This window comes from Tenrec ecaudatus, chromosome 17 (assembly GCF_050624435.1).
Source record: "Tenrec ecaudatus isolate mTenEca1 chromosome 17, mTenEca1.hap1, whole genome shotgun sequence".
Lineage (NCBI taxonomy): Eukaryota > Metazoa > Chordata > Mammalia > Afrosoricida > Tenrecidae > Tenrec > Tenrec ecaudatus.
The window spans coordinates 20,451,822-20,475,827 of record NC_134546.1 but is presented as its reverse complement, the minus strand read 5'-3'; the positions used below and the strand labels follow the sequence as shown (position 1 = coordinate 20,475,827).

Below are 24,006 nucleotides of genomic sequence, written 5' to 3'. Positions count from 1 at the left end.
CCAGCTACAAAGGGCAGCCCCCTCTGCTGGTCAGGCACGGCATGACCGGGGCAGCTGGGGGTCTCACCGCTTTGGCTCGGGCACTCCCCACCTCTGCTGGCTCAGAAGGCAGAAAGCAAGCCCAGGAGATAACACACCTCACCATTTGTCCCCTGGCAGGAAGCTGGCAAAGAGAGAGATACCCACAGAGTAATAGGTTTTATGCATCAAATTGCTGGATTCAGCAGCTTTCTCTGGTTCAACTGCACAGAGGTGGGGAGTTGCTCTTCCTGGACAGCTGACCACACCGGAGAGCCTGGTCCTGGAATGGGCACCAGCTGTCCATCTCTCCCTGGTAGGACACTCACCCTGGAAGGATACTCACACCCCACTGTAGCCCAGTATCGCCAAGTTCTTCCTAAGGCAAGTTGAAATCAGGGTGGCTAGCTCTTGCCAGCAGCACTCCTGGCATCCTGGATGCAAAGGATTCTTCACTGGGGGCACTGTCCATCAGGCATACTGTGGCGTGCTGGTTGGCAGCCTCCCTGACTCTCCCCCTGGGTTCCAGAAGCACCCAGGCCTGGCGATCAAAACTGTCTTCAGACGTGGACAGGTGGCTTCTAGGGGGCACATTTGCCCCCAAAGGAGAACTACTCCTGAGTTAAACCCCCCTGTCACCACCACACTCACACACCACCACCCTGCCCCCAAAGCAAATAAAGTGACAGCTCTCAGCTCATTCAGACACATTCCTGAAACACTGAAACATCACTGAGGGTCAGCTGCGTGCCCGTCACTGTGCCAGGGGACGCATCAGTGAGCAGAGCCAGGATCTCTACTCTCCAGGAGCTGCTGCAGTGACAGGCACGCAGCTGACCCTCAGTGATGTTTCAGTGTCTCAGGGGTGGGGGGTGGGGGGAGGAGAACAGGCGTGGTAGCCAGTTGACATAAAGCAATTGCATAGTACGTCTGAAGATGAAAACTGTTAGGGTGAACGAAGATCAGGGTCCCAAGTTAGGGGCGGGGAGCTGCTTGGTCAAAGGAAGCCCACTGGAAAACCAAACCCTGCCATCCAGTCAATGCTGGCTCATAGTGACCCCACAGGACAGGGCAGAGTTACCAAGACTGCTAACTCTTTAGGGAAGTAGAAATCCCTGTCTCTCTCCCGAGGAACAGCTGGTGGTTTTGAACTGCTGACCTTGCAGTATAACCGCTAAGCCATCAGGGTGCTGAAAGTGATAAGGAACTGAACCAGGACAATATCTGGGGGAAGAGGGACCTGGGCAGAGGCAGAGGCTAGAGTGCCTGTGTTCTCAAGGGGCTTTGAGATGGAGCAGAGGGACCAAAAGGGAAGCGAGGCCACAGACCATGGGGCTGCATTAAAGGGGCCAGAGGCCATTGTGGAAGGGAACGGGGCCTCAGGGGACACACCCTGCTGGTCCTATTTACAGATGAGGAGGTCAGACCAGTGGGGTGATACATCTCACCCAAGGTGCCCCAGCCGATCTCTCACAGTGCTGGTGGGGTCTGTCTGGACCCTGAGTGCGGGCAGCATCAATCCAGAACCTCCATTTCTTTCCCCTTCCCTGAGCTCTGCCCTCAGGGGCATGCTGCTTACATCCTCCATCCTCCCCGAAAAGCAGTTAGCAGGGTGCCCTCCGCGCAGCCACCACAGGGTCTTGGACTGCACTGCAAAGTACACAGGCGCGATGATGTCAGCCTCAACAACAGCAAGCCAGGGCCTCCCGCCCACACTAAGCCCGTTCTAGAAAATATCAAATTATTCCCATCATTAAATCCAAGATGCCATGAAACAAATGGCATCTCGGCTCTCTATCCGGCAATGCCTCTCGTACCCATGCTGGCACCCCTGAGTGGTTTAGCATAAGGAGTGGCTCCAGATGAATTGCCTTGTCCACCGCTGGTTACACGGAGGCATTCAACGGGAATGGGATGTTTTATGGGATCTTGTTAGGAAGTGGGTAGAGTACGGGTTCCAGGGTTCACATGTGGCAGACAGAGGGAGCTCCACCTCAAGGATGTGTCAGGGGATTACTGGAGGCAAGAAAGGGGACATTAGCAAGGAGAAATGAGCTGTCCAAAATAGAGATAGGACTTTCCCAACGATGAGCCAGGAATAAAATGCACAAGCCCAGCCCCGCCCCCCTGGTTTATATCCTTTTCTCATGATGCTGGGGACCACCAACTTCTTAAACACGCTGCCTGGCTCCCCACAGACCCCTGAGTGCAGGCTCCCTATCCCATGGTATCCAAGGGTCCTGGCTGTAATCTAACAGGAGGCCTGGTGGTGTAGTGGTTACATGTTAGGCTGCCAACCCAAAGATTGCCAACCCGCCAGCCACTCCAAGGGAGATGGGTGGGATTTTCTATTCTTGTAAAGATGTTGGTCTCAGAAACTTACAAGGGTAGTTCTGTCCGGTCCTAGTGTCACTGTGAGTCGGAACCAACTCAATGGCAGTGAGCTTGTTTTTTCGTTTGGATCATAATCTAACTGCCCCGTATCTCCCCCCAGACACATTCCCTCCAGCCCCATCTCATCACACTGGGCTAGTGTTACAACCCAGAGGATCAGACCCACACCTGTAGACCATCTCTCTGTCTCAAGAGGAAGTTTCCTGAGCCAAAGGGACATCTGCTTTTCCACCTTGCTTCCCTCTCTCTGCATTCCTGCTGCCTGCTCATCCTGGAATTCAGTAACTTTAGCCCATCCTCTGTGTAAAAAAAAAATCAAATGATAGGTACACATTTATGTATTCCCTTTTCTTCAAGGCTCAACTAAATGTCTCTCCGCCTGCGGGAAGTCCTCCGTGATTGATCACCAGTTGTCCCGCAAAGGCTCACTCTCTCTCCCCAACTTCCAACAGTGTTTCCTAGCTAAGCTGTCCTGTGGTTCTCTTCTGAAATCCAGGGTGGCAGTTTTCTGTGTATCTCTTTTGTCTCCTCACTCAACAGGGAGCTCTTTGGGAGCCGAGTCGCTGTCTGTAGGCAGAATTCTGTCTGTCTGCTGGGCAGAGAGCATTCGTTTGAGCGCACACCTCACGTGCTTTTGTTTCTGCAGACCAGTCAGCTCATCCAGAAAGTCTGTGTTGGCGAGAACAACGTGATCGAAGAAGAACTTCGCGTGAACCGAAGCGTGCATGAGTGGGCGGGCGGAGGCGGCGGCGGGGGCGGCGCCACATACGTGTTTAAGGTAGGGCTAGGGGCGGGGCGGGGCAGAGGAACATACCTGTTTAAGCTGGCTTCGCAGGACCAGCCTTCAAGATTCCCCAGGGGCTCATTGGCTAGAGCATCAAACCTGCCTTCTGATAGAGATGTCCCAAATGGCGTTGGCCCCCTATCTTCGTGAGGAACCTGGGCTCAGGGAAAGCGGGGTACTGGTCTGTCCCAGAAAGGGTGCCATTTCTCTTGCTACCTTACTAGCCCAGTCCCAGCTCGCCCTTGTATTCCTTCCTCGGAATCGCGGAAGAAAAAGCTGGCAGTCTGCTCCTGGAAGGATGACAGACAGCCTTGGAAACTCTTGGTCAGTTATGCTCTGTCCTAGAGGGTCGCTGTCCAGCAACAGACGGACGGGCCGACCACTCTGCCCTGGGTGGCTTCCCGTTTGGGCCCTTCCATAATGACAATGACACTGAAGGGCGGTGGGAAGGCTTGTCAGGGACGTGCTTTCTCTCTGTACAGTCTTTCTGGAAGCTTCTCTCCCGGCTTCCGGTGGCCCTGGGTGGCAGCTTGCAGTCAGCCTCACTCTGTACCCTCTCTGCTCTCCTCTCCTGGTTTATAAGCGGAGAGAGTTGCAACGACCTTGCGGGGCCGGGTTACACGATAACATTTTCAGATACCCTCTTTCCAAACAAGATCAAAGTCAGTGTGTACCAGTAGTGTAACCCCCATGTCTTTGGGGGTGACACTATTCTATCCATAACAACTCCCCAGGGTTTGAGAGACCTGCTTCGCACCCGCAGCACCCAGACCTGGGACAATCTTTGGGAAAGGTGTCCCAAAGAAAGGAAAGGGGTGTCCCAAAGAAAGGAAAGGGGTGTCCAGGCTGCCTAGACCCCCAGTTGTCCTGCGTCCAGGTGTGCAGGCATGGCCTTTCCTCTCTGTTTGAACCCTGATGAGAGGACAGCAGGAGCTGATGGTCATGGTCATGCCCTGGGACCATGAAGAGGGCACCCACTGCCATTCACACAGAGACCTGTTTAGACCAGGGCTCAGCGTGCCCCAAGCAGACTCCCACCCACGTGGTTTTTCAGTTTCCAAATGTCTCCCCTTGGCCAGATGAAGGATGGAGTGCCAGTGCCCCTGATCATTGCAGCCGGCGGTGGCGGCAGAGGCTACGGGGCCAAGACAGACACCTTCCATGCCGAGAGGTTGCAGAATAACTCCTCCGTGCTCGGGCTGAACGGCAATTCCGGAGCCGCAGGTAAAGCCCATGGGCGCCTCCCTCCCCGCACTGCTCTGGGCATGCGTGCGCAGCGACGCACTGCGGCCACTGAGCCCTGATCTACCAGTGGGCGTCTGTCTGTAAAGTGGTCCCTGCAGAAGCTCAGAAGGAGCGCTGCTGGTGGTGAAAGTTCTGCGCCCCCAACGGAAAGGTCGGTGGTTCGACTCCACCAACTGCTTCACAAGAGAGGTGTGCTTCCGTAAAGACTGCAGCTTGAACAACTGGTGTTTCAGTCCTGTAGAGCTGCTAGGAAGGAGAATCAACTCCGCGGCAACGGGTTTGGGTTTGCATTTGTTTATTTATTCCATATGTAAGATCAGGTGGCACCCGGAAGGGTCCCAGAACCATGCCCCTTGCTCCTGTCATGGGGTTTGGACTCGCAAAAGTCATGGAGGATATGAGACAGGGAGCAACACCCAGACCCCTGCCAGCCTGGCCCCCGAGGGTTACCAATGTGCCTTTGTTAGGCTCGCACTTTCTCTTGGGCAGATGGGACCCCAGTTAAGATATCAGTTGCCAACCAGTCCATTCCAGTTCTGGGGACCCTGTCTGTGTCAGAATGGGACAGTCTTCAATGGCTGCCTGTTCAGAAGTAGTTCACCAGGCTGTCCTTTCTTTTGAAGTGGCATAGTGGGCCCATATTGGGCCACTAACCACAAGATCAGCAGTTTGAAACCACCAGCCACTCCGAGGGAGAAAGATGGATCTTTCTACTCCCGTAAAGAGATACCCACAGGGGCAGTTGCACCCTGCCCTATGGGATCACCATGAGTCAGAATTGACTCCTTGTTAGTTAGCTTGGTTTGGGGTCCAGTGGGTGGACTCAAAATTCCAGCCTTTCGATTAGCAGCCAAGCACTCAATCATGTGCACCACCACTCAGCGTGTGAGCCTCCCATGCCACAAATCTCTTCCTTACATCTCCACGGGTGACTCCCCTACCTCGTGACGGAGCTGGCAGGGACAGAGATGGGACAGACATGGATGGGCGCATGTGGATTCCGCTGACGTCAGCCAGCTCTAAAGAGATGGCATGCAGCTCATTTCTGCATTCTTCTCTCCTCCACAATTATATGGAGGGAAGTAGCTGAAAGCGTATCAAGGTTTGCACTTACCTAAAACCGAGAGGAGGATTTCTAATCCCATAATGAGCCACCGTCTCAGAAACCCACAGAAGCAGTTCGGCCCTGTCCTACCTGGCCACTGTGAGTCGGCATTGACTCCATGGCAGTGAGTTGGGAGCCGAGAGGTTGGTGTTGGAAGCAAAGCCGGAGCTGCCACAAGGCCCACTGGGAGGTTTCCCACTGTCCTTGCATATGGCTCTGTTCACACTGGGTCAGCATCCCAGAAACAATGATGCACATCCATGTCTGCTGTGTACATACTTTACAAAAACAACCCTGTCGCTCTATTCGTATTCTCGTGCGAAACGAGAAGAAACACACTGGCAGGGTTCCATGATTGGTTGGTTGGCTGGCTTGCTTTCTCCTAATGGGACTAACCGATTTAGTGGTGGAGACAGGGCTCTTGATTCTTTATATATATTTATTTATAATTATATATAATTGTTTTTATTTTTATGTCCAGTGCTTTTTTACCCCCAGGTATTGGCTTACATTAAAGGCTGTAAGAAGGAGGTGGAGGGCACTAGGGGTCAGAAACCCCCTCAGCCGTGAGCTGTGAAGCCTCAATCAGCAAGAAAAAGTAGCAGTGGGGGAGGGGAGTAAGACATAGAGATGCTACCGAACCCCCCTCCCTGCCCCCATACCTAGTGTATTGGTCGTTCACTGCCCTGCACAGTCACCAGAGCCCCATTTAGGTTCTGATGCCACATGATGCCAACAACCCCGTCCTCAGCTGCCTGAGAGCTTGCGCTCAGCCCTGCTGGTCTCAGCTCCATCCCAGCTTGCTCTGAACCGCTGCCTCCTGTTCTCCCACCTGGCCTCCTGCTGCCCACTCTGGGTCCAGGAGAACCCCAGCCACACGCTCTTCCTAATGAGCCTCCAGACAGTGAACCCTGCAGTATACAGTAGACCCACACAGGGCTCTTCTCTGCCTCCGTCCCTGCACCACCCCACCCCCACCGTCTGCAGGGCCAATAGCTTGGGCTCCGGGGAGTCAACTCCCTGATTAAATGCCATCACATACAATCTGGGGTGAGGGCAGCTGGGGGTGGGGGGTGGGCGCTTGGAAACCCAAAGGCCAGCCGGAAAGACAGACTGTGGTCAGCCTGTGGCATGAAGATAGAGATGGTTTCAACCTCAACCCTGCACATAGTGTCTCCTTTGCAGGCTTCCTTCAGGCATGGAGAGAGAACAGGGGACACACCCTGTGTTGTCTTGTGGCCTGTCCCCACCTCCCCTCTGTCCCACCCAAGCAGCCTCCCTGCTTGGGAGTCAACAGGCTTCTCCTGGACAGAGGAACAAGGTGTGGTCAAGCCAGGGTGGGCACAGGTGTCACCAAGCCAGGCCTCCCTGGGGCAAGTGGCCGCTCTCCCCCTGGGAGCAAGTGAGGGATCGAGGGAGGGAGCACTCTCTTCTGGCTTCCTGTCCCTGCTGGGCGGCGGTGTCTGGACAGTGGGACTGTACCATGCTCATTAGGGCTTCTCTCTGCCTCTTCCTGCAGGTGGTGGAGGTGGCTGGAAAGATAACACTTCCCTGCTCTGGTCTGGAAAATCTTTGCTGGAGGGTGCCACCGGAGGACATTCCTGCCCCCAGGCCACGAAGAAGTGGGGGTGGGAGACAAGAGGGGGTTTCGGAGGGGGTGGAGGGGGGTGCTCCTCAGGTGGAGGAGGCGGAGGATATATAGGTAAAGATGATTCATGTTCAAGGTGTCACTCCCCTACCCCTCTTAGTTCTAGGCACCCCTACCTGCCCACCCTCCCTGCCTTCCCCTCCGGCCCGCCCCCACTGTGGACTGTGATGTATCCATGCACGCCTCCCTCCCAGCCTGGGCCCACCAGCCAGAGGCAGGGTGTTGGCTTGCGAGCCAGCATGCTGCTTCCCGGCTTCATGGGCGACAGCCTCAAGGTCCCGTGTGAGTCTTGATAACCCCTAAAGCTGATGACAAAGAGGCTTTGGCTTTCCAGATGATTCTGCAAGCCACCCCCAAAGACATGCTGTCATGAACACCCTGGAGGCCAGAGCTCCCCCTGTCCCCCCATCCCCACCCCACCCAGCTCAGTGCCTCCCTCCAGGTGGCCTGGCCTGAGTCCTTCCCAAGCCAACCCCTCCTGGGACTGGTTTGCGGTATCTGGCCTCCCTAGCTCTCCCTGGCCCCAACCCACCGGCTTGTGGAAAGTGGCCACTCTCTTGCTGAAGGGAGCCCTGTGGGCAGCTGTAGCCCCAGCCCTTCAGCATGCAGCTGGACCACGGTGCCTGCTGCTCCTCCCAGCTGCAGAGCAGAGCACACAGAGCCCTCTGCAGCCGAGGGGTTGAGAGATGCTGGCACGCACGCCCCAGACTAGGACACATGCATGCCTGCACCGTGGTGTCTGTGCTTGGACTCTGTGTGTGAGATGTTTGTGTTAACCCTTCTGCTCTTTTTGCCCAAGCCCTGGGTGGGTGGGAGAAGCCCAAGGGGGAAGCCCAAGGATGGCCCAGCCCCAGATGAAAGGAGGGACAGGAGCCTTTAGGCACAGGGGCCCTGCTCCTGGTTACTAACCACCCCCATGCCCAGCCCTGAGCTGGGGGGACAGTAAAGCAGCTCCTCACTGCTGCCCTGGGGTAACCGTCCACTCCCAAGGAGGCTGGGACCTTTCAGACTCTCCCTCACATTGGCAGCATCTAGGGGCTCCCCAGCAAGGGGTGGAAGCCCCTTCCCCACTGGTGGGAGGTGACCTAGAGCTGGCGGGGAAAAGTAGCCCCCACCTGCAAACTCCATTGAGAGGAACCCCGTTGGAGCCCCTGTGCCCTACAGCCTCCCTTCCATCCTCACCTCCCTGCCCAGGCCCCTCACTGGTCCCTGGCCCTGATCAGAACTGCATGCCCTGCTGATTCGCATGTGTGTAGAGACTTTGGCTCCCATCCTCTGGGTTGAACTCTGCTCTGGTTTGCCACAGGGGGCAACGCAGCCTTGAACAATGACCCCGAAATGGACGGGGAGGATGGGGTTTCCTTCATCAGTCCTCTGGGAATCCTGTACACCCCGGCTTTAAAAGGTACCCCACCCCAACCAGGCAGCAGGAGCAACCCCCTTTAGGTCGTCTAAACTCACCAAATGTTCTGAGAAGCAAGATGCATGGTTAATACTGAGCACAGGCAGGCTTGTCCTAGGAAATGCAGCAGGAGCCAACCCCATAATTGAACCCAGGGAACCTAAGAGTCACCCAGGCACACCCACATGTCCTCATCCAAGTTCCACCAGGAGATTTCCCCACAAAGGTGTGGTGTGGTGACCAAGGGTCTAGGAACAGGGACCAGACACCCAGCTGCAGAGGAAGCACATAGTGGGGCCTCCCCCTCCCTCACCCCTGGCACCTCAGAGTGTGGGAGTGGGGCTCCCGGGCGCAGCTGCAGCTGCAGCTGCAGCTGATCCTGCCTCCTTGTCCCCAGTGATGGAGGGCCACGGGGAAGTGAATATTAAACATTACCTCAACTGCAGCCACTGCGAGGTAGATGAGTGCCACATGGACCCCGAGAGCCACAAGGTCATCTGCTTCTGTGACCACGGGACAGTGCTGGCCGAGGATGGTGTCTCTTGCATCGGTAAGGAGGGGAAGGGGGTCATTCGTGGAGGGGAGAGTAGAGGGCTCAAGCTTGAGCTGTGGCCCCATGACTGCAGTTCATCCCAGAGGTCCCAGGGTTTGTAAGCTCCCTGTGCCTCCCGCCCTGCCCCCAGCAGGGATCCTGTGCGGGAGGGGGAGGTGAGAGGGGAAAGGACTGGGATAGTGGTTGTGCATTGGCACTGAAATAAGGAGGCCTGGTTGCCTAGTGGTTAAGAGTTGGGCTTCTATCTGCAGGTTTGAGCTTGCTAGCAGCCGTTTGAGACTACCAACCACGCCACAAGAGAAAGATGGAGCTTTCTCCTCCTGTCTCAGAAACTCAGGGGCAGTTCTACCCTGTCCTATAAGGTCACTATGAGTTGGCATTGACTTGATGACAGGGAGTGGGGATTTTTGAATGTTTAGCATGGAGAACAGCAAGCTTTAGCAAGGCTGTGGAGAAATCAGGCCCCAGTCCAGGGGACCTCAAACTTTTTAAACGGGGCCAGTTCACTGTCCCTCAAATCTGTGGGAGGGCTGGACTATAGTTTAAAAAAACAACACTATGAACAAATTCCTCTGCACACTGCACATATCTTATTTTGAAGTAAAAAAACAAACGGGGCAAAAACACCCAGCGGGCCGGATGAATGTCCTTGGCGGGCCACATGTGGCCCACGGGCCCTAGTTTGAGGACGCCTGCCCCAGTCCATTGTTGGTGGACCTGCAAATGGTGCCATCGCTGTGGAAAACAACCCGGCAGTGCCTCAAACAGTTACCCCTGGAGCGATGACCCAGCCATCCCTGTCCCGGATCTGGAGCCTAAACTCAGAATGCAGGGGCTTGAAGAGACGCCTGTCCATCAGCGAGCATGGCAGCTCTTGCACAGTCCTTACCGGGTGGGGGCAGCATCCCGGGTTCCCATGGATGGCTGACTGGAGATGCAGCACGTGGAGGACAATATGAGGGATGACATAAGAAAGCAGGATGAGTGGAACAAGACAGGAAAGGGCCACAAAGGTGCGATGAAAGAGCTAGAGGGAGTGCATTCCTGAAGGCAAAAGACCAGTGCTCATTGGGTCTCAAAGGAGGAGATGAATGGGCAATGTTTCAAAAATACACAATTGCGTTAAAAGGGTGAAATAATGGCATTTACCTGTTCTCATTTTATTATCCCCCTCCCATGGTCCCATGGTTAAATCACCTTTAAAATTACCTGTACTCTCCAAAAAAAAAAAGCCCTTCCCTCCTTCCCCAGGATCCCTGGGTGCACCGTGGCTAAGCCCGAGACTGCTAACCAAACGGTCAGTAATTAGAACCTGTGCAGAGGCTCTCTGGGGAAGAGAATTGTCTACCTGCTTCCATAAAGATTCAAACCCCCAAAGAAATCCAGAGCCACTGCCGTTGAGCCTATTAGGACTCACAGGAGCCCTAGAGAGGGGTTCTGCCCTTGGGAGAAAGCGAATATATTTGAACCACTGACCTTGCGGCCAACAGTCCAATACTTACCCGACAGCACTATCTCTTTCTTAGCCCTGCGCTGCCTCCTCTACACCCTCCCCCAAAGGGGGATCTGTTTCCTCCTGAACAGCCTCCAGGGTAGACAGCTCATGACTCAAGATACTCTGCTCCCCTGGGGGAGTCACACGGCTGGAACCCTGCCCCTCCCTTGCAGCATTGCCGCTCAGCCAGGGTTTGAAGGTGGTGCTTGTGGTCCCGGTCCCCCAAGCCTTCTCCAGAATACCTCACCCCAGCTGGTTTCAATCGTTCAAGACAAGTCCAGGTCGTTCCCCCCATCCTGGTCTCCCGCGTCTGCATGTGTCCCAGTTTGTCACTGTCTCGCCTCTGGTGCCATACCCAATGCCTGCATATGTGCGTAGGTGGCACGGGGGCAGGGAGACCCACATGCGGGTCGCCTGCTCTAAAGGGATGTGGGAGCTTGAGTTTAGTCAAGAGCGTTTCTGGTGCACACGGCCTCTTTTAGGTCACACTGAGTTTGTCACCACAAAAGCATCCTGAGTGTCTTCTATACACACAGAATATGTTTGGCCATGTGCAGTTGGACCCGTAATCCAGGCTTTGATATTTTCCCCTGTTAAGGCTTCCTCTCCCCCCTACCCAAAGCCACCACTGAAAGACAGTAGAGCCAGGGAGTGCCTGGCCCCTGGCAGCATCCTGTGACGAGGTGGACAGGGTCCCCAGGGACGGGGAGCAGCAGGGGCTTTTGTCCTGGCTGGAGACCAGTGTTCTCAGTGCCCCACCGGACCTGTCTTCCAGTGTCGCCCACCCCAGAGCCCCACCTGCCGCTCTCACTGATCCTCTCTGTTGTCACCTCCGCACTGGTGGCGGCCCTCGTCCTGGCTTTTTCCGGAATCATGATCGGTGAGTGCGCCAGAGCCTGGCACTTCCAGGGAGCTCCATGCGGGGTGGGGCGGGGCTGCAGGGGGCCTCAGGGTGGCCCTGGTGTGGGGACCTGGCTGGCCGGTAATTGCTGCAGCTCAAGCCAAACCAGCAGAACAGCTGCCGGTCCCCAGTGGAACCTCTGGTTCAAAGCCCCTCTTCCAAAGTTGCCCCACAGGCTACAACTTGTCCCCAGACTTCATGTCCAGCCCTCCTCAGACAGTGGGATGGACCTGCTCTTCCCCAGAGCACCCGACCCACAGGCATCTGCAGGGCCCCAGGGTAGAGGAACAGGCCTGGCAGGAAGACAGGGGGAAACTCCGTGCAGAGTCATCTGCAGGCTGGACAGGATGGTTCCGCACTGCACTGGCATTCAAAAGGACGTGGTCCCGGGGCTAACATTTGGTGCACATGACTACATCGCAGGTGGTGGTTGCACATCTTAGTTCATGGGACCTTCATAAAAGCCGTGTTATTGTGGTGGGCACATCTCCAGGAGCAGGCAGCTAGCCCTGGCCAGCAAGTGCAGGGGCTGGATTTGAATCCAGAGAGAGGTCTTCCTCTGGGCCCCCAACCTCTTCCTGACTCTCACAGGTTTGCCTTACCCAGTACCCTCATGTGCGGGGCAAAGAGGATAGCCACGCCTGGACTGTGCTCATTCGAATATTGCAAACCTTTTTGGTGCTCACGAACGCATTTCAATCCGCCGACCCTGTTAGAGTTACACTCGTACAGCCCTGTTCGTGGTGGGGGCTGGAGCTGGTGGGGCGGGGGGACTTCCTGGAGGAGGTGGCCTGGCCCGGCCATCAAGGGCCCGGCCCTCCAGCGGACCTCCGTGTGTGCGCAGTGTACCGCCGGAAGCACCAGGAGCTGCAGGCCATGCAGATGGAGCTGCAGAGCCCTGAGTACAAGCTGAGCAAGCTGCGCACCTCCACCATCATGACCGACTACAACCCCAACTACTGCTTCGCCGGCAAGACCTCTTCCATCAGCGACCTGAAGGAGGTGCCCCGCAAAAACATCACCCTCATTCGGTGAGCGCCTGCCACCACCCTTGGGGGCTCCTGGGGGTGGGTGCCATCATGCCACCGTGGTTCCTGTAGTCTCAACAGGCCATCAAAGCCACCCCTGGGGGACAAAACTGAGCATCCAGGAGCGCTTGGGGGCAGGGGTGTTCGTTTACTCAAACACCCCAAATATAGCCATGGAACTTATAGAAAGGGAGGAGGCTCCGCAGGAAGGCCCAGGCGTACCTCCAAATCCATTCAAGCTGTCCTGATGCGGGCCCACTACGCCATCAAAACTCCCAGAACGCACTAGCTGAGCGAATTCAAACAAACAAGCAAACTCACTGCCATCAAGTCTGTCCTGGCTCATGAGCTACCCTATGGGATCAGCTGAACTGCCCCTGTGGGTTTCAGAGACGGTAACTCTTCACAGCAGTGGACGGTCTCTTCTTGTTCACTGCCATCCAACCAATGCAGACTCAGAGCCGGTCCCTGTGGGTTTCCGAGACTGGAACCATTTACGGGAGTAGAAAGGCCAGTCTTTCTCTCCAGGGGAGCCGCTGGTGGTTTCAAACAGCCGACCATGTGATGGCAGCTCAACGCTTAAACTCTGCACCACCAGAGCAGCTAGTGTGTGAAACTTTATAGGTTATCAGCCTACTGCATAATCCACTACACACCCTGCCCCCCCCCCGGCTCCTTGGAATAAACCAGGAAAAAAGGACAAATACTGTACAATCCCACTTATAAGCAATAGCTAAGGGAAGCAAGTGGGGGGGGGGTTTGGTGGGGGAGAGCAAAGCATATTAGCATTTACCAGAGCTGGGGCATCAGTGCTTACAGGCACTGAGTCTCTATGTCCAGTGGTGAATGGCTTTTGGAAATGGAGACTGACGATGAGAGCTTGAAGATTGTAATAATGCCACTGGCTGAACACTTAAAATGATTAAAATGACAAATGTTTGCTATATATATATGTATACATATATATATATATATTAAAATGACAAATGTTTTAAGAATCATTTTACTGGGGCTCTTATAGATATTATGACAATCCATAAATTAATTATATCAAGCAAACTTATACATATGTTTCCTGATATATATATATATTTCAGCACACACGATTAATATTTTTCCTTCAGGTGACCCCTCACCCCAGAAAGCCTTCCCCGGCCCTTCCCCACCAGGCCAGGGTAGCGCCTCTCCCTCAATCTCCCAGACCCTGATGCCTATGTTCTGACCCTCCCAAGGTAGTGGGAGCTGAACCTGAGCAGGGCTGAGTCAGTCATCGCTCTATCCCTGTGCTGTTGGCGCCTCTATAAGTATGCAGCAAGTGAGTGAATTCTTGGTTGGGAACTTTCTCTGTATTTTCAGGTAGCGAACTTGAAGGCCACGCTTGTATAGCACCGTCAGGTTGAGATGGGGTCCCTCAAGTGTCCCCTGGTCTCTTTTGTGCATCTACTAAGCATGACTGGCTCTTCCTCACTGTTTTTTTCCTTTGCACAGGGGTCTGGGCCATGGCGCCTTTGGGGAAGTGTACGAAGGCCAAGTGTCAGGAATGCCCAACGACCCGGGCCCCCTGCAAGTGGCGGTCAAGGTAAGGAGGGCACAGCCTCTTGCCAGGGTCTAACTCCTGGCCACCCCATGTGTGCCCAGGAAGAACTGTGCATCTGAGGGCTTTCAATGAGTGATCCCCACCCACCTAAGTAGATGACCAGGCCTTTCTTCTGAGGTGACTCTGGGTGGACTCGAACCTGCAACCTTTCGATGGTAGCAGCCGAGCTCATTAACTGTGCCAGCTCATTCTATTGTCTGCATCTCTCAGCTAAAGGCCTCTCCCTCCCACTGCTCACCGCCTTGTCCTTTCCCCACCCACCCCCTCCTTCTGTGCCCAGACGCTGCCAGAGGTGTGCTCAGAACAGGACGAGCTGGACTTCCTTATGGAGGCTCTGATCATCAGGTAAAGCCGCCGAGAGACAGCTGCTCTGCCTCCCCAGCTCACAAAGAGGCAGATGATGGCTGCAGGGGACAGAGTTTTGATGTCTTCTGGCTGGTCCCTTTCTCCCTACCATGAGACTCCCACAATCTTGACTCCTCTTACCAGGGAGGGACAGTTAAGGCAGGAAAAAACCTCTATGGGCCCCTAACCTGACGGCTAGCACTCAGCCTGCAGCCAGCATCCCTGTTGTCATCCTGGGTCCCGTGTCCCTCACTTAGTGGGGAGACATGCCAACGAGACAAGGAGTCCATCCCAGGCAGCCCCCTACTGCAACATGGCTCCCTGAGCTCATGGGCCATGCCCAGCCCCAGCCTGCCCCACCTGCACCCTCAGGAAGAGAAGAGGGAGCCAGCTGGCTTTCTGCCTGTCTTCTTTGGTTCTGTGGGAGATGTGTATGGGAGTTGGGAGGGAGGGGGGGCAGGAGGGCTATGCACCAACCCTCCCGTTTGCTTCTCCGCTTAAAGGAATCCATTTCTGCCTGTGTTTGATCAAGGAAAGAAATCAGGCATGCTCGCCCTTTGGGTGGTAGAAGCTATACTCTCTCTCCCAGTAGCACTTCCCCAGACCCTTCCTGAGCCTAGCTCTCGGGTCTCCCAGGAAGGCAATCAGCCCGGGGAGTCCCGTGGATGGACTCAGGGAGTCCCAGGGTGCAGCAGGGAGGGCAGTCCAGATAGCTTCACCCTCTGGCTTGTGGTCTAGATTAAAGTCAGCCCCCTGCAATCTTAGCACTTGAGGCTCCCGATGACTCTTTCTGAAGGAGGAGGCAGAGGCTGGACACCAAGGTCTGTTGAGCCAGTGGAGCCTGTGGCTCAGAGAAGCCTCCCAACATCCTAGCAGCCAGGGCAGCCTGGGTCCCCATCTAGTGGAAATGGCAGGGGTGGGAGGGAGCCAGGACCCTGTTAGAACGGGCCTATGAGCCAAGAGACACAGAGGACGCACAGTATAATTGGCTTCTTGCTAGAAGGCTGACTTACTTTCTCATGGTACCTGTCATCCACGAGGATTGAGTAATAGATGCGATTTGGAAAAGATAAGATTATGTGGAAGAAGATTCAAATCGCTCCATCTCAGGACTCCTTGCCAACTCACCATGGTCACGTTTATACCTCTGTAGATAGTCTCCCTATTCTTTCAGCTGTGTGCGCGTGTGCGCGCGTGCGCACCTATGAAATTCACTGGCCTCGTGCGTCTGTATGACCTAATAGGGTCCCATTACCAAAACAAACCCCCAAAGCCTCAAGGCCTTTCCCCAACTCGTGCCCTCCACCCCCCATCCCCACTCCAACCCCTGGACTGACATAGTTTTGCAGAATACATTTATAGAGGGTGGCTGCCGAACACATCCCCTTGTGTTGTACATTTTCCTCTTTTAAGATTTTCCTAGATTCCGAGCGCGGTTCAATTTGTTTTCACTTGTGCAGCAAATTCAACCACCAGAACATCGTGCGCTGTATCGGGGTGAGCCTGCAGGCCCTGCCCCGGTTCATCCTGCTGGAGCTCATGGCTGGAGGGGACCTCAAGTCCTTCCTGCGAGAGACTCGCCCTCGCCCGGTGAGTGACAAGCAATCCTGCCTCTGGGGAGGACTGAAGGAAAGGAGAAGGGAGGGATGGGGGGCGGAGCAAGAGTGAGCAGCCTGGAAATCAATCTACTCAGCGAGGCCAAGGATCTTGGCCTCGTTCTCGGCTTGGCCTTGTGATAGACAGAGGTGGGTCATTTGTGCGCACCTCGCATGAGGAATCTTGGAATGATGAACTCATGCTTATGGGCTGCTGAGTCTGGAGAACCACCGTGGAGACACGCGCAGAGGCAAGTGGTATAGCTGAGCCGCGGCCGCTTGTACGACATCCACTCATGGAGAACCCCCACCTCCTCGTTCATCCACAGACACAGCAGCCCCTGGCCACCCCGCCTGGCAGCTCTGCTACCAAATAAACGTAGCAAAAGTTGTGTAGGGAGGCACGCTGCATACGCACTGTGGTTAAGGACATAGAGCTTGGGCGAGTGAGAAGGCCTAGAGTGACCCAGGAGTCCCAAGGTTGACCTTAAACAACCTCATGGCGGAGGACAGTCAGCTCCCCTCTCTAACCTCCAGACCTGCGCAGGGGACGTTACAAGCGTCACACCCGGACATCTCAGCAGCGATTCCAAATTCTGAAGTACAGCACATGGGCAGACCCAGCGTCCAGCCCCTCCCTCTTCTCAGCGACACGGTCTTCAGCAAGTCTTGGGCTCTGGGCACTAGGAGCCAGAGCACAGGAGATCCCCCCCTTGGTTAAAATCTAGGCTTGAGAGTGACTAGACTGTGAGGGCCAGAGGAAAAGAGGTGGTTACCCTACCCCAACCCCAGGAGAACAAAGAAAGTGTGACACTCTCCCCCGCCCCCCCGCCTGTGACAAAAAGCTCAGACCTGAACTCCTAGCATTCAGGGACTCGTTTATTGGTACAAAATAGGACATACTACCCTTTGAGTCTAGAGTCCCTGGGTGAGGCGAGTTATTACAGTGCTCAACTAATCAATCGCTGAAAGAACGGTAGTTCAAACCCGTCCAGAGGCACCTTGGAAGACAGGCTGGCTGATGATCGGCTTCTGAAAGCTCCCAGCCTTGAGCACCCTATGGAGCACGTCTGCTCTACATCGGGGGCTCCAGGAATTGGAATCAACTCAATGCCAGCTAGCCACTATGTCCTTTGGGTATAGCATCTCAGAAGGTATTGATAGCAAATTCAGTATTACCCTTCAGTTTTCCTGCAAAAGTAGATTAGTTTCAACCAGTGGCTCTCAAACTTCCTAATGCCTCGACCCTTGAGTATAGTTCCTCATGTGGTGGGGACCCCCAACCCTAAAATGATTTTCATTGCTACTTCATCCTTGTCATTTTGCTACTGTTATGAATCAGGCGATCCGTGTGAAAGGGTCGCTGGACCTCCTGTGACTCACAGGTTGAGAACCTCTGGTCTAAACAATGTCCTTGAACTGAACATACTGCTAACAGACGGTGTGCAGCAAGTGAGCTATCAGTATGAGTTCTTCGGTGAAACTTGAGAGCCACGGTGTGCTCTCCATTTCATTGCCTTTCCGAAGGACCTACTTCCCCCAGAATCCCCCAGCCTATTCCAGCTTTGACTTCCATCTCACAAAGCCACTTGGGGGCATCCTGAACAAGTGCCAACAGCACGTGTCTGTAATCGTGACGCTATCAAGAATATCTGGTTATCTCTCTGCCAGCGTTCGTTGTAGCACTTTCCCCCAGTGACCATCGGTCGGTGGATCAACCCAGTGCTCATCAGCAGGGGGTTGCATAAGCAAAGGGTGGTAAAGTCAAACACCGGAATTCTACTCACCCCGCCCTGAGGGAACTGAAGTCAAGCCAGAGCAACGAAGCATGCCTCAACTCCAGGGGCCCCGGGAAACATGATGCTCAGCACACTAAGTCCGTCAACGGAGGACACACACCCTATGATCTCACTTTTATGAAACAAGCTGGTATAGAAACCAGAGATCATTAATGATTTCCCAAGGTGCGAGTGAGTGGCGAAAGGGAAACTTTTGCCCAGGGAACGGTGAGTTCGTGTTAATGGCAATAGAATGATTTGGGAAAGGATAGGGATCAGGGATCATGGTTTCACAACATGAAGAGCTCACCGGTGTCACTAAATTCTATGTGTGCAAATGGTGGAGAGGAGGCGGGTTTTGCACTCTCTATTTTCATCACAGTCAAAAAGAATATCTAGTTGCCACGCTGAGGCACACTCGTGGTGTCGTGGGTTTTGAGTTGGGCTGCTAACCTCAAGGTTAGCGGTTCAAACCCACCAGCGGTTCCTACTGAGACAGATAAGGCTTTCCGCTCTTGCAAATCCAGAAGGGTTGCTCTCCTCTGCCCTATAGGCTTCATGGCAGTCAGAATAGACCTAATGGCAGTTGGGTTGTTTTCTTCAGTTGCCAAGGGAAGTGTCATTCTCCAGCCCCAGATCAGAGGGTAAAATCCCGATTCCCAACACATTCTGGGCCACAGATGGCGTGGGGCACGCAGACTGGCTGCACCGGCACTACTAGTACAGGAGTCGATTCTGAAAAAACACCTCCTTTCCTTCCTAACTATGTGCACGCACGTGCATACACCCCTCAGGTCGCTGACTGCTGTCTGCTGACTGCATGGACTGGTTCGTGGAGCAGTTCATTTGCTTAGAGCAGCCAGAGGCAGGGAGTCAGATAAACCTGGCCCTACAGTAGAAGATCTGGTCCTGGCAGCATCATGGGCCCCTGGGAGCATCTGAGACATTAAAGGCCCTGAGTGATGAAGGCAGAGGCACAAAGGGACTCTTCCTTGAGCCCAGTGCTTCTCAACCCTCCTCATGCCTCGACCCTTGAATACCGTTCCTCATGTGGTGGTGACCCCTCCAACCATAAAATTATTTTGTTGCTACTTCATAACTGTCATTTTGCTACTGTTATGAATTGGGCGACCCCTGTGTAAGGGTCGTTCACTACCCAAAGGGGTCGCGACCCACAGGTTGAGAACCGCTGATCTAGTCCGTGGCACTACATTACCTTCTTTATGTGGCTGCTTATAAGCATGCAAGCAGGCAATCCTCCCCAGCCAGTTGCACAGATAAGGCTGCTGGGACGTGGAGAGACTAAGTAACTTGCCCACTCAGTCAATACGGGATGAGCAGGGATTGAAACTCAGACCTGCTCAACTAACCCTGGCAGGATACTGTGCCCTGGACTCCTGTACTGAGTTTTGTATGTGCTTGGATGCTGTCTACAACACCATGTGACACCCCATCCCTTCCGCGGCACTCTCTCCTAAGAAGCTTAGTTTTTACTCCCACAACCCTGCCCCTCCCACCCCAGATCCTGTGACCCCATTTCTGGGGAGTTTCAGCCTCTTCCCTTATTAGCTACCTGACCTGGAAAGAGTCACTTAACCCCTAGTCTGTCCACCTTTATCTTATGTCCTTATTCACCAAAGAGGAGGTTGTGTCAGAGATAAGGCATGTGGGATTGTTCCACTGAGTGCAAGACACAGCCGCGCAGGAAACTGTCCCTCGGTTGTCCCTCCTAGAATTGAAGCCTGCCCTAGAGAAGCATGAATTCTCGCCCCTCTGCAGGCCCAGGCCCGGGCTCAAAGGAGTTCTGACAGGTGGCCTCAGAAAATCCACAGGCGGCTTAAGAGCCTGAACTCCACACCTGAACTCTGTTGTCGTTGTTGTTGTTAGGTGCCATTGGGTCCATTCTGACGCACAGCGACTGGATGCACAGCAGAACCCATCCTCACCATTGTTCCGATGCTTGGGCGCGTTGTTGCAGCCATGGTGTCCATCCATCTCCTGGGGACCTTCCTTTTTTGCACTGTCCCTCCATTTACCAAACAGGATGACCTTGTTCGAGGAACTGGTCTCTAAGAAGCTGAACTCTAAGGAGGTTTACTGGTCTGCTTTCTTATATAGGATTTGGAGCCATCGCTCCCCAGGTACATCCTCGAGCTATCATCAACTACCCGCCCCTGATTTAGTGAACATCACAATGGGCTAGCCGTGGTAGGTGTCGTTCCTGTGGTCAACTGCTGTGTTAGTCCTAGTAGACTGGAGGAACAAATCCATGGACACTCACGTGGGTATGAGTGTTTTAGATAAAGTGTAATTGTACATTAAGAAAGCATCCCAGTCCAGTCCAATCCAAGCCCCATAAGTCCAATATTAGTCCATATGTCCAATATCAATCTATGAAGTCCTCCTCAGACTCACAAAACACATGCAATGATGCCAAATACAGGACCATCACAGGCCAGGGGGTGGAAAGCCTTGTGGATCCAGTGGCAGCTGAAGCATCTTAGCACTGACAGGAGTCTCTAAGTGGCTTCTCCAGCTTCAGAGATCTGATTGCATCAGGGTAGGTCCATGTGACTTCTCCAGCTCAGGGCACTTGCATAGTTCCAGGTGTCTGTCAGCTGCAGTGTCTCCCAGGGAGTGAAGTAGTGAGGGAGAGTCTCTCCTGCCTCCAAGGAAGAAATACCAGATTTCCCAGAATACTCAGAAGGTCATGCCCACAAGAGGCCTCATTGGCTATGATCGGATTGATAGGCTAGACTCCACTGCTACACTCTTAATCCTCAAATTGACAAACAATTATATAACTACCACAACCTCGAACTACAAAACCCAGTTCTTGTCCTCCCCCACCCTCTTAGGGATACATGAGGACACAGAAGAAGGAAAATCAAAATACGAGAGTCCTCTGCAAGCCATATGAATTTTCTGTTGGGGGTTTGCTCCATTCAGCAAGAGTCATCAGCTTGTCTGGATAACTTAACTCAACTCAACATGAGCTAAAGGGGATTTATCTGTCTTTTCCCATATGTAGGATTAGAAGGAACCATATCCCTCTAGAATCTAGCGTCTAGATAAATCATAGTTCAGAGTGGTAACCCAATGGGTCAAGCATGATACTGGAGACTGTGGGAGCGCGAGATTAAGCCCTTGCCTCAGGGACTTCAAAGTGTGCTCAAGGACGTGGTAAAATGAACGTGGCAGGACTAAGTGAATACACCACCATGTGATTACATTCTGCAGCTAATTCTCTGGGTTAGGAATTAAGAGATGGGATGCAGCCTTCAGAAAAGACTTCACTGAATTGTGGCTTGGAAGAATGCTGAGATACCAAATGCTCTGCTTCACACACCCATATCGATTTACCATAATTACAAATTTAACTTAGGTTAATTTGAAGGGTTCAATGTTTGTAAAGATTTGGGTCGGGGAAAGAGCACAATGAATTTAAGGGGGAGGGACATCGACCCCACCCTATCTTTGTGTGGAGCAGGGTCGCTCCGCCCTCGGGCTGCACTGTAGAATCCTCTGAGAGCCTCAAACCCCTCATTCCCACCACAGAGATGGACTCTTTGACCAGGGCCGGGGCCAGGCAAGCTACACTTTTTAAAAGCACACAAAGGATTTCTAGGGAGCCTGGGCAGGGTGGGTGGTATACAGGGGGCTGGCGGTTTGCAAAGATTGGCTGTTCAAGCCCATGCAGCACCTCCAGAGACGAAAGGCCTGGAGCTATGCCTTCCTTAAGGCGATGGGCAAGAAGCTCCATGGCCAGGTCTACTAGTCACCCAGCACACAACTGCGAAATCAACTCCACTGCAGAGCAGTGGGCGTGAAATACCTGTCACTGTGACTGGCTTCGCAGGAGAAAGAATTCATGCTGAAGCCTAGTTTGTGATCCTAACAGGTTTTTAGATAGAACAGAAGAAGCTTCTGGCATTAGTTACTGAACACAGCACCCTCAGGGCACCGCACACCCACGGGGTGGCCTGTGCCTGAGGGCAAAGAGGGAGAGGGAGAGCGAGGGGGAGGGGGAGCGAGAGAAGCTGGAAAAGAGAGGGTGGTCTCCCAGTTCAGCTGGGGCCTTCCGCTGGGAGGCGTGGTCAATGACGCTGGTTGACCCCATTGGCTGAATGAAGCCCACCTGGCCTAGATTGGAGCCACCTAGGTATACCGCCCACCTAGATGTACCGCCCCTTCCTGGCTCAGAGCCTGACTTTGGAGCATGCCCAGCAGACACCCTGGTTCCTGTTCTAGCTACCTAACCAGTTCCTACCCAAGGTGACCCCCCTAGAACAGAACAGAACTGTGCCGTAGGGTTTCCTAAACTCACCAAACCCACTGCCACTGAGTCTGTTCTGACGTCAGCCTTCTAGAACAGCTCCTGGGGGGTTACAGGAGCAGAAAGTTTCCCTGGGGGCGGGGGTTTCGAACTGCCGGCCTTGCAATTTGTTGTCCAACTCATAACCCACTACGAGGCCACCCGCGTGGACTTCCCAGCCTGTCCATCCTCCTGAAGCGGATAGCCGCTTTTAGCCGCTGATGAGTTGGCAGTGCCACTGACCTATTTTTAGAAGCCCAGCGCTTAATCCGTCGTGTCCCCCAGGGATCCATGAAATGGGTGAGGTGATTTCTCACATGCAGCCAGGCTGAGAGCCCCTTGCGAGCAGAGCCGGTATTTCAGAGGTCCCCTCCCCCCCACGGACTTCTCATCAGTGCATGGCTTCTGTCTCCCGCAGAGCCAGCCCTCCTCCCTGGCCATGCTGGACCTGCTGCACGTGGCCCGGGACATTGCCTGCGGCTGTCAGTACTTAGAGGAAAACCACTTCATCCACCGGTGAGTCAAGTGGCCTCGCTGTCCCCTCCACCTGCTGTGTGCCTCCTCACAGGTTCTCCCCCCGCCCCCCACCCCCCACCAGGCTCAGACCGCAATCCCGCGCATGTCACCACACAGCGATCCCACAGCGCTTTGGTTTCTTGGTGCATGCGTGTTATTGTTTACCCTCAAATGTGGTCTCCGACGTTTACGATAGTGTTCTGGGGAAGTTGGGGGTCGTGTGAGAATGACCAACATGGGACACGGAGACGCAAAGTGGGCACATGCTGTTGGAAGCGCATGGTGCCCGTGGGCTTGTTTGATGCAGGTCGCCACAAATCTTCCACCTAAAAGAAACGGAAAATCCCCAGGCAAACAGAAACGACCTCAATATCTGCAAGGCACCTGAAGCAGAGCACAAGCCAGTGAGGTCTGCCTGCAATGGGTCCCTGCCCAGAGCTGTTGGAATGACTCCACCCTGCTTGCCTGGGGTGGGGGGATGTTGGGAAGGGCGGTGGTGTTCCTTCACCTCTCAGGGCTTTATTGGTCACATGTGTGAAATGGGGAGCATAAAACATCGATCCTGGTGCTGGAGACTTCAGCAAGTTACTCTGAACCTCCTACCTGGATCTCCCGGTAAAAAGTCCATGTTCCAGCTCCTAATCTAGGAGCTAGGTTTCCATGTTCTAGGTTTCCCGATCTAGACAAGTGGGTTCCTAAAGGGAAAGGTAAGGATCCCTGTGGGCTTAAAGGTTCAAACCCACCAGCTGCCCTGAAGGAGAAAGTTGAGGCTATCTACTCCTGTGGAGATTTACAGTCTCAGAAATCTAAGAAGTAGTTCTTTGTCCTATAGAGTCAGCGTGCTTTGGAATTCACTTGATCACGATGGGTTTCTGTTTGGGGGTTTGCTTCGTTGTGTTCAGGCTAAGGGGAAGTTGATGGGGTAACAGGAAGGCAAAGATCCATTTTATTCTTTCCGCCTCTTGCAGTCAGTGACGCCACAAGCAATGGTGTTGGGCAATGTTGTTTTTTTTTCTAGAATACTCTGAAATTAAGTGTGATTTTTTTCCTTCCTTTGTTCACCTGCTGCATATGAACCCGTGTGACTGGGATTTGGGTTAGGACACCATGTTCACCCTTGAGGCTGTCAGCATCAGTGTTGTTGTCATTGTTAGGTGCCATCAAGTCAGCTTCCACTCAGAGTGACCCAAGCGCAAACAAACAGCCCCCACGTTACCGGATGGCAGTGGCTTCCATGTTGCTGTGATACTGTGAGTTGTGTCATGAGTGTTTCAAATACCACGAAGG

General features: G+C 53.9%; 1 protein-coding gene across 1 annotated transcript in view; it reads left to right on the top strand.

The window, feature by feature from the left end:
• The window catches only part of ALK (ALK receptor tyrosine kinase), an 897,834-nt gene that overhangs the window by 846,236 nt on the left and 27,592 nt on the right, over positions 1 to 24,006 (top strand). Inside the window, exons 14-24 of the mRNA XM_075536070.1 lie at positions 3,059 to 3,190; positions 4,276 to 4,420; positions 7,066 to 7,248; positions 8,501 to 8,599; positions 8,994 to 9,146; positions 11,420 to 11,524; positions 12,390 to 12,576; positions 14,062 to 14,152; positions 14,451 to 14,515; positions 15,976 to 16,105; positions 22,622 to 22,719. Of these exons, the coding sequence (XP_075392185.1) occupies positions 3,059 to 3,190; positions 4,276 to 4,420; positions 7,066 to 7,248; positions 8,501 to 8,599; positions 8,994 to 9,146; positions 11,420 to 11,524; positions 12,390 to 12,576; positions 14,062 to 14,152; positions 14,451 to 14,515; positions 15,976 to 16,105; positions 22,622 to 22,719 (1,388 nt within the window). The remainder of the gene's footprint in view (positions 1 to 3,058; positions 3,191 to 4,275; positions 4,421 to 7,065; positions 7,249 to 8,500; positions 8,600 to 8,993; positions 9,147 to 11,419; positions 11,525 to 12,389; positions 12,577 to 14,061; positions 14,153 to 14,450; positions 14,516 to 15,975; positions 16,106 to 22,621; positions 22,720 to 24,006) is intronic.